The 10,943-nt window shown below is 36.4% G+C and overlaps 1 protein-coding gene across 3 annotated transcripts in view; it reads right to left on the bottom strand.

The window, feature by feature from the left end:
* Positions 1–2,857: 2,857 nt before the first annotated feature.
* EAF2 (ELL associated factor 2) overlaps positions 2,858–10,943 on the bottom strand; it is a 36,521-nt gene continuing 28,435 nt past the window's right edge. For all 3 annotated transcript variants that reach the window (XM_040484659.1, XM_040484658.1, XM_040484661.1), the window contains 2 exons: positions 8,273–8,533; positions 2,858–3,527 (listed from right to left, as the gene is read on the bottom strand). In XM_040484659.1, coding sequence (XP_040340593.1) covers positions 3,481–3,527; positions 8,273–8,533 — 308 coding nt within the window. In that variant the 3' untranslated portion in view covers positions 2,858–3,480. The remainder of the gene's footprint in view (positions 3,528–8,272; positions 8,534–10,943) is intronic.

Here is a 10,943-nt window from a genome sequence, read left to right as displayed (position 1 = left end):
CCATACTTGAGTTCTTAATTTTGACCCATCTCTTAACAAATTGGAAAGTATAGGAATTATATGTGAATGATATATTTCGCAAATTCTGGCATGTCTAAGAACGCTTTCTTACCAAATTATGGATGACATTTAATGCATAAACTATTTATAGGTCACACTCATATCCTTGTGCAGGTGCAGCTTTCCCAACTTTAGTGTTTTAGCATAGTATTATGGAATGGTTCAAACCTATTGATTTTTGTTCCTTTGTAGCCAACTTACTTTTCCTACTTGTATGCTTATATCATCATCATTTTCATCAAACCATTCAGAACAGGTAAAGTAACATGACATGTCCTTATGTCAACTAACCTTATTGTAGTATTAATTTCATAATATATATGTGTATCAAATCATCACATTGTACACCTTAAACTTATCAATGTTATATGTCAATTATATCTCAATGAAGATGGGGAAAAGATATTTACTTGGCATCATGTTAGGATCATCAGATGATTCTGACAGAGAAACTCATATCTGAGAATCTGTCTCATCCATAGCTCCCTGCATTTCAATGTCTGAAAACACATCCAATGAGGAGGTACGGAGGCATGGGAGATATTATTTCATTCCTCTTTAAACTACGGTAAAACCTTGGATTGTGAGTAACTTGTTCTGCAAGTGTTCTGCAAGATGAGCAAACATTTCTAATAAATTTTAACTTGGTAAACAAGAGATGTCTTCCAATATGAGTAGTACATGATGTAAAATGTCACATGATCACAACTAAGCCAATGGTTCTTCTCTTTCTCTTGCTGCGGGATTGTGGGTGATCATCAATGCAATATCACATTTCTGTGAAATCCTCAAAAGGAGGCAAAAGCAAGTACTTGTCATTGGATAGGTTCCCTGTTAAAGCTGTATGAAAAGAAAAAGATTCCATTGAGCCAATAGATAGCAGTGATTCTGTCAGTGATAGTCAAATTCATCCTATACAATAACCCTCTTCTCTTTTGTCTCCCTCACAGCAGCCATGAAGGTTTTCGAAAGTAACTACAGGTTAATTTGTTTATTTTTCTGTATATTTTCTTTATTATTTTGTATTACAGTATTGTAATAATTTTTATATGAATAGTTTGGGTTGTGTAACGAATCATCTGAGTTTCCATTATTCTTCTGGGGAAATTCACTTTGATATGCAAATGCTTTGGATTATAAGCATATTTCCAGAATTAATTATGCTTGCAAACCAAGGTTTTATTGTACTTATATTTATCCTTAAACGGTATAGAGAATGATACTCTAGGTATTCACACTATAAAAAAAAAAAGTCTTTAAGAACGTGTTTCATTTACAGGGGAAATAATAGGGGGAAGAGAGGATGAGCTGTTTTGATTGCAAGAGGTATAGTTTGAGAACATACTGTTAATGTAGCCAGCATTATCAGCTCATACCACCATGTACTCATTTCTGATAAACACTAGTCAAAGAAATCTCAGCATAACGACTTCCAGCAAAAACCATTATAATTTGTATTCCTATGTTAGAATGATATTGTTTTACTAGCTACTTTAAATATTCAAGCTTGTTTTATTTTTTTTCAAGTTTTTATTTAAATTCTAGTTAGTTAATATACATGGTAAACTTGGTTTCAGGTGTAGAATTAGTGATTCATCACTTACATACAATACCCAGTGCTCATCACAAATCTCTCTCTAATGCTCATCCCCCATTTAGCCCAGCCTGCACCTCCCTCCCTCCATCAACCCTCAGTTTGTTCTTTATAGTTAAGAGTCTTTTATAGTTTCTCTCTCTCTTTTCTTTTCCTGTATGTTCATCTGTTTTGTTTCTTAAATTCCACATATGAGTGAAATCATATGGTATTTGTCTTTCTTTGACTGACTTACTTCATTTAGCATAATACACTCGAGCTCCATCCACATCGTTGCAAATGGCAAGATTTCACTCTTTGTGATGGCTGAGTAATATTCTTTGAGCTTGCTTTAGTTAAGTAATAAATGATACAGCTGTGTTTCTCAGATAAGTATTGATGAATAAAAAAGATATAAAAATGAATATACAAATAGATTAGTTGAAGAGAGAAGAAGGGAGAGAGAGAGAAGAAAGTAGGAGAGATTAAAACCAAAACGTAAGGATTTAAAAAAAAATAAACTACAAAATTCCTATGGTAAGAGGTAATTATGAAAAAATTTTATTCAACTTAAATTGCCAAAACTTGGAAGCAAGGAAAATTCTTCCAGTAGGTTGGTGAATAAGTAAACTTTGATACATCCAGACAATATAATGTTTACTCAGTACTAAAAGGAAATGAACTATCAAGCCATGAAAAAGATATGGAGGAAACTTAAATGCATATTTAAGTGAAAGAAGTCAATCTGAAAAGGCAGCATACTGTATGATTCTAACTTTATGACATGCTGGAAAAGGCAAAACTAAGGGGACAGTAAAAAGATCAGTGGCTGCCAGGGGTTGGGGGTGGGGGAGAAATAAATGAACAGGCAGAGTGCAGGATTTTTAGAGCAGCGAAATGATTTTGTATACTACTACAATGTGGATACATATCACTATACATCTGTAAAACCCATAGGATGTACAATGCAGAGTGAACTCTAATGCAAACTATAGACTTGGGGTGATGATGTGTCAATGTAAGATTCATCAATTGTAAAAACATACCATTCTGGTGCAGGATGTTTATAGTGGGGGAGGTTGGGGAACAGGGAGTATATGAGAATTCTCTGTACTTTCTGCTCAATTTTACTATGAACCTAAAACTTCTCTAAAAAGTGAAGTTTAATTAAAAAAAAAGAACTTAAAAAAAGAAAAAAGAAAAAAAAAGAACTTGCTATGGTCATTGGCTTTCAACTATAATATTTATCATTTCCCCCAAATTCAAAAATACTACAGATGTAAGTAATATTTATCTACTTAACACTTAACTGCTTATTTTTCTCTCAAAAGCAAAATTAAAAAAATATTATGAGATACAAAAACAGTTTCATTAAAACAATTATCTAGCTTTACTTTTATTCTAAATTATAGCTTAATTTTGTTAAGAATTTAAATATTTTCAACCAAAATCTAAGGATTATCATATATAAAAGGCTCAGAGATACAATTAAAATCATTATAAATAAATTGTTTTGACATTTCACAATTGGAGACAGCAGTGTTATAAAACAGAGCATTGAAGTTGAACTCTAGAACACCTGATCTGCCACTTGTCAACTAACAATATGTGGGCAAATTACCTAAATTCTGTTTTCTCATCTGTAAAACCTTGGAAATGGAATGCACATGAAAATGCTAGAATTCAGAAAAGATCAAAAATATCATATCAACTGAAAATTCTGAATCAAATTTAATTTCCTTTATCATCAAAAGTTAAGATACATTTTCTTCAGTCTTAGGAATTTTTACTCTTAATATAAATTATCCCATGTCTTACAAATTTTATATATATAGCTGAAAGTTTCTTCAGTCATCACTGTCACTTCCTGATTCACTCAGCTGCAAATCATTTCCTAAAATAAAAAAAAATAGCAAAACTGTAGTAATTATTTAATATTTTCATATTTAATATATTTATTTTTGGATGAACATAAATATTATACAAAATGTAACACCGAGTGATCCCATTTAGTTAGCATTTTGTCATTAATAATCAGATTGCTTATTCTATAATTTAGTCACTTCATTAGTAATTTGAAAAATTAATATTGCTTGTAAAGAAAACATCAATCGTCAGCATAGTTTTAGTATCACCTGGCATCTCTTTTAGTCTTCTTTCACATACCAACACCACTTTTCTTTTTATCCCACTGATTTAATTACATCAGGAAATGCGAAAAAATGTGGTTTAGATCAGCCTACATCATTTTGAAGAGTGAAAAAGTTACATAATTTTTTTACATCAAATTCAGTCAAAACATTAAGTAGTATATTTTAAGAGTAATTCACCATTGGTTCCTTTTGTAATTCATCAATGCGCTTACAGTAATGGAATTTATATCCCAGTGGGGGAAACAGACAGTAAACAAACAAATATATAATATGATGTCAAGTAGGGATAAATACTATGAAAAAATGAAGATTAGTGATGGAAGAGTGGTGGAAGGTGCTATTTTAGATATGATAGTTGTTGGCAGGTCTCCTTGAAGGGTGACATTTGAACAGAGATCCAAATGTAGAAAGTCATAAAACTGTGGAAGGAGGGCAGGTACTGTCAAGCCTGAACAGGAAATACAAATATCCTAAGGCAGAAGCATGGTTGTGTTTGCTGGCTGAAGTGGAATGAATGAGGAAGAGAATGATAGGAAATGAGGTCAGGAAGATGTCCAGAAAACCATGGTTTCTAGGTTATGATAAAAACTTTGGGTTTTGGTTGAAATGTAATGGGAGTCATCAGAAAATTTTAAGCAGACATTGACTTGAACTGTTTTAGATCAGTGAATACACTATAATACACTATAATCGTATCAGAGTTTCTCACATAAGAAATAATACTGGCTTTGATTCAGGTGGCTCGGGTGGAGGTGGTGCTAAGCAGTCAGGATTAAAATATAAAGATAGAACTTACAGGACTATCAAAAGTATTGGATTTAGGGCATGAGAGAAAGAGAAAAGTGAAGAATGACTCCTGGCATTTCTGATCTAAACAACTGGATGGTGGCATCATTTACTGAGATGAGAAATACCAGAGGAACAAGATTATGTGAAAAAATTACAAGTTCAATTTTCAACATGACACATTTGAGATACCTAGTAAATTTTCAAGTATATATGCTATGGGCAATTGGATATATAAGTCTGACATGGTAGAGGTTGGAGCTGGAAATAAAGATTTGGGAGTCACTGACTGCAGGGGTTTATTTGAAGATATGGAATTGGATAATATCATTTGGGTAGTAAATTACAATGGTTAAAAATATTCTTGTATTTTTAAACTAGTCCAAAATCAACAAAAAGCTGGCCTATTTTGAAGTTAATACCCAGTTTAAGAGAAGTGGTTTCTAGGCCATATATAAGTTGTTGCAAGACAGCTCAGTTCACTGCATGAACTCCAGAACTATTACATTATTTGATAAAGAAATCTGCTAAAGCTTCTTTTGTGCATGACCATTTTATAATTTTTAAGGATTAAGTTTCCATTTATTACACAACTATTGTATGGCATAAGAATGTTCAACTTGACACGATCCCCATAGTATGAGTTTCTTAAGTCAAACCCAATGTCCCGAGTTCTACTTTTGTAATAGACTTCATGCTGTATGGGTTATATGCATAGTATCACCGTGGTGTTGAAATATTCAGTTGACTTGAAGGTATCCAGATTAGCCTTTGAACATGACATACTAGTAAAGGAAACATATTTTCAATCAAAATGGTAACTGTGACTTGGAAAAAAGAGTTTACCCATAGCAAATGCATTCAGATTCCTAAGCCAGTGGTTCTCAATGACAGCAATACTGATCCCTTGGAGATGGCACAGAAATTTATTTGAAGTGTTGTTTGGATGATTTGCAGATTGTTAGTGGCATTTAGTGAGAGGGGAATTTAGGAATGCTAAATGTATTACAATGTAGGAACAAGTCTTACACAATAAAGAACTCTACCACATTGTGCAAAGCTTTTCAAAGTCCACTAGTATATTCATGTACCTGGAAGACCTGTTCGTAATTTTAAGGCTGGAACCTAATTTCAGTTTTATAAACTATTCTTTTGCACAGACTTAAAATTTACTGAAATTTAATGAACTATTATGTAAACTGAAAGAAGACTTTACATTTTTTTAAATGTTACTTTAAATGTTGTAAGTAATGCTGCAAAAACATAGGTGCACATATCTTTTTGAAATAGTGTTATATCTTTATTTTAAATCTTTACTTCACAAAGATTTTTGTATTTGTTTTGGAAAACATATTAGTGATATGAATGCTTTCTAATCCTTATTTCAACAAGTTAAATAAAGATAAAAATTGTTGACATGGTGTGTTGAATGGTGTCTTGCTCCTCTTAATTCTAAATTTATTCATTAAAGATTTCAAAATATACTATAAAACTATAATAATCAAAACAGTATGGTACTGGCAGAGGAATAGACACATAAATCAATGGAACAGAATAGACAGCCCAGAAATAACTCCACATTTATATGGTCAATTAATCATGACAAAGAAGGCAAGAATATACAATGGGGAAAAATAGCCTCTTCAATAAATGGTGCTGGGAAAACTGGACAAATATATGCAAAAGAATGAAACTGGATCTGTTCTGTTATACGGCTAGCTAGAGTCAGTCGTTTTCTTTATCATTATTAATTAACACAGTGAGATTAGCTTTAAATACACATACAGTCCCATTTTCCTCCTGAGACTATCAACCTGTATGCTTTTATTAAAAAGTATTTATTGAGCGGGGCGCCTGGGTGGCTCAGTCGGTTAAGCATCTGACTTCGGCTCAGGTCATGATCTCGCGGTTTGTGAGTTTGAGCCCTGAGTCGGGCTCTGTGCTGACAGCTCAGAGCCTGAAGCCTGCTTCGGATTCTGTGTCTCCCTCTCTCTCTGCCCCTCTCCTGCTCATGCTCTGTCTCCCTCTGTCTCAAAAATAAATAAAACATTAAAAAAATAAAAATAAATAAATAAATGTATTTATTGAGCATCTACTATGTATCAGGTTGTATGCTAGGTGCTAGTACTCAATGATAAGTGAAAAAATAAACAAGACTGGTCTCCTCCTGCAGCTTAAACTTCAGAAGAAAGCAAATCACACAAAAGATATAAATTTATAATTATGACAACTGACATAAGCAAGATATTGCTCTGAAGTTCTGCAAAAAGGAGGATCTGACCTTGTCAGGAAGGTATCCTTGACAAAGTGTGTCTTGAACTGTAATCTAAAGGAGAAAAAGTTAACTACATGAAAAGAAGGAAGTGTTTCTGGCCGAATGAACAGCAGTGTATAAGGACCCTCATATGGGTGAAAGGTTTGAGTATAGTGGCAAAAATTAGGTAAATGTTACTAGAACAAAAAAAGCAAGACCATTATGTTAAGATGTTTTGTCTCTACCATAGAAGAAATTACAAATGACACTTGATGCGGGAGTGGTTAGGGGAGGTGACCCTCTGTTGTGAAAAGCCTGTATATAACTTTTCATTCCGCAACAACGTAACTACTGTTGACCAGAGGCCTTACCAATAATATAAGTAGTTAATTAACACATGTTTTGTATGCTATATACTACTATATGTGTTATATACTATATTCTTATAATAAATCAAGGTACAGAAAATGTTAAGAAAATTATAAGGAAAAGAAAATACATTTACAGTACTGAAAAAAAAAATCTATTAAAAAAAAAACCATGTAAAGTGGACCTGCAGTGTTCAAACCTGTGTTGCTTAAGGTTCAACTGTACTAGTCACTGAAAAGTTTAAAGCAGGAGGGGTGACAGATTATATTTGAATTATGAAAAGAGCAATATGGCTGCAATATACATAATGGATCAAAACTGGGTTTGAGTAGATAAGGGGGTGAACCAGTTAGAACATCACTGCAGAGTGAAATGCAAGAAATATGGTAAGTTGAATTAGAGTAATAGTAGTGGAGATGCAGAGAAGTAGATGAATTTGAGAAATATTAAGGAGGTAAAATAAATAGGACTTGATGATGGATTGACTATGCTACAAAAAGGGAGAGGAAGTAAATCCTTATATACAATTAGGCTTCTGGATTGTATTATTATGAATCCTGCCTTTCACTAAGAGGAAACACAGTGAGCCAATGATTATAAGTTGGTTTTTGGACAAAGTGAATTTGGAATGCCTTTCCTGAAAGATGGTGTTGGACCTACCTGTTTCTAGAGCTCAGAGGATCAGGTCAGAGATGCAAATTTACAAGTTATCTATATGTAAGTATTGATTACAACAAAAATATGGAGGAGATTATCTAGGGAAAGAATGTGGAAAAAGGAAAGAGGGCCTAGAATTAAGCCTTGCTTGAGGAACTCCAGCTCTAATGATGGAGTAGAAGATTCTAAACTGGCAAAGGAGACAGAAAAGTATCTAGAGAGACAGGAGAAAAACCAATAAGACACAATGTCACAGTGTCAAAAGGAAAGGAATGATTCAACAAGCAGGTAATGATTAATCATAGTATCAAATGAATAAAGTAAGAGTTTTATTCTTTTAATCCAAATTTTAGATCAAAATCACTATGGCTCCACAGTGAATTCTTACTTTTCCAATTACTCATGTTTACATATACTCACTTAAAGTACTCATCAGAAGGCCACTGTTGTCATGAGATCTATTCCGGCCAGCATCCATATCAGGAATCCTGCATTGTGGCATGGCAGACATGACAGGATGTCCTGAGATATAAGTCCCTGGATCAGAAGGAGAGGATCTGCACTCTTCATCGTCTGAGTCACTGGAACTATCCTCACTACTTGAAGATGATGAACTTTTGGAATCCGATGAACTATCACAACTACTCATCTGGTCCATTAGACTAGCTTCTGCCTTCAGTTCTGAAAATAAAGCAGAAATTAATAGACAGGTTAAATAAATAATATTAAACATAGATATTAAATAAAGTAAATTTTGAATGTGTTAGCTTCTAAGAGACTGTTGATGAGGAATAAATAAGATATATATACATTTAGAGCATTTAAAGCATTTTACTTAAATTTTTTAAAATGTTTATTTATTTTTGAGAGAGACAGTGTGAGTGGGGGAGGGGTAGAGAGAGAGGGAGACACAGAATCTGAAGCAGGATCCAGGCTCTGAGCCGTCAGCACAGAGCCCAAAGTGGGGCTTAAACCCGTGAGTTTTGAGATCATGACCTGAGCTGAAGTCAGATACCTAACTGACTGAGCCACCCAGGCACCCCTAAAGCATTTTATTTAAAAAGCTCCTCTAGCACCAAAACAAGCCATACTTCAATGTTGGGATTAAGAAAATTAAAAGACATAGGCAGTGCCTAAATTGAAATACTACATTTTTATACCATTATACTTAAATATGTATGTAATTCAAATAAAATAAAGAATGTGAAAACTTAAAACTGTAAAAATGAAAATCTATTTTGGCAGAGACAATCCTCCAACTCCTCTTATCCTAAAATATATATAATGCAATGCAATACCTACAGATGAATTTTTTTTTTTTTCAGCTTTTTTGACATATAATTGACAAAATTGTATACATTTAAATGTACAACAGGCTTCTGGCCCTGGCATAAAGTGGCTCAGCCAAAAAAACCACTTTGCCTTGAACCAGGAATCTGGACATTCAGCGTGAACAGCTGAGTGATGCTGGGTGGACAGAGCTCCTGCCTCTCTGTTCAGCAATTTGAGGTGGTCAGGCTGGACAACAGGGTCCTCACAGAGGTGTGTTGCAAGGATATTACCTCTGCCCTTTAGGCCAACCCCTCCCTGACCAAGCTTAGCCTTTACACCAAAGAGCTGGGTGATGCTGGTCTGCACCTGGTGCTCCAGGGCCTGCAGAGCCCCACCTCCAAGATACAGAAGCTCAGCCTCCAGAACTGCTGCCTAATGGAGGCTGGCTGTGGGGTTCTGCCCTACATGCTGCACTCAGTACCCATCCTGTGTGAACTGCACCTCAGTGACAACCCACTGGCAGATGCAGGCCTGTTAGCTGCTCTGCAAAGAGCTTCTGCAACCTGCTAGTGGCCAGCTGTGAGCCCCTAGCCTTGGTGCTCAAGGTCAAGTACACTCCAAGGAGCTCACGGTGAGCAATGACGACATCTGCCAGGACAGCCCCAGGGCACTGTGCCAGGGCCTCATGAACTCCACCTGCTAGCTGGAGGCGCTGATGATGCAGAACTGTAGTCTCACATAGGCCAATGGTAAGGATCTGTGTGGCATCATGGCCTCCAAGGCTTCAATGAAGGAGCTGGAACTGGGTGACAAGCTGGGCGACCTGGGCATTGTCCAGCTGTGCCCCAGGCTGCTACACCCCAGCTCTTGGCTCAGGGCCCTATGGCTCTGGGACTGTGACATCACCACCAAGAGCTGCAGAGACCGGTGCCCTGTCCTTAGGGCCAAGGTAAACCTGAAGAGCTGAGCCTTCTGGGCAATGCACTGGAGGACAGGGTGCCTGGCTGCTGTGTGAGAGCCTGTAAGAGCATAGCTGTCAGCTGCATTCTTCATGGGTAAAGTCCTACAGCTTACAGCTATCTGCTGCCACCACTTCAACATGATGCTAACTCAAAACAGAATCTTGTAGAGCTGTAGATGAGCAACAACAAGCTGGGTACTCTGGCATTCAGGAACTATGCCAGGTCATGGGCCAGCCTGGCACCATGCTGTGGGTGCCTTAGCTGGGGAATGCGACTTGACTGAGAGTGGCTACCGCAGTCTGGCCTCCCACCCACTGGCCAACCACAGCCCATGCAAGTGGGACCTCAGGCGACAACTACATGTGTGACCCAGGCATCTAGCAGCTGATTAGAGCCTCCAGAAGCTCAGCTGTGCCTTGGAACAGCTGGTCCTGTACGACACCTACTGGATGTAGGAGACAGGACTGCCTGCAGGTCCTGGAGGGGCACAAGCTGAGCCTAAAGGTCATCTCCTGAATGGCCTCCTGGCCTAGCTCCTGCAACCTGCTCTCCTGATAGCCCCTACCTGGGCCCCTGCATGAGACTGGCTGCTCCTGGGGGTTCTCACTCTGGGTGTCCTAGCTTTGACTGAAGAGAAATATGCAAATGAATTGACTTCTGTGAGAGAACTTTAGACAATCTCTAACTATTAAAGCACTTTTTTGGTAGGAGGAAAAAACCCAAAATGTACAACTTAATGCTTTGGTAAACATATACATTGTGAAATGATTATCATAATTAAGTTAATTAACATATCCAACACCTCATAGTTTCTGTGTGTGTGTGTGTGTGTGTGTGTGTGTGTGTGTGTGTGTGTG

The sequence above is a fragment of the Herpailurus yagouaroundi genome, unplaced genomic scaffold (assembly GCF_014898765.1).
Source record: "Herpailurus yagouaroundi ecotype Mexico unplaced genomic scaffold, PumYag 162, whole genome shotgun sequence".
In the NCBI taxonomy this organism is placed as follows: Eukaryota; Metazoa; Chordata; class Mammalia; order Carnivora; family Felidae; genus Herpailurus; species Herpailurus yagouaroundi.
Note: the sequence above shows the minus strand (reverse complement) of the source record. Positions and strands in the feature narration are given on the sequence as shown.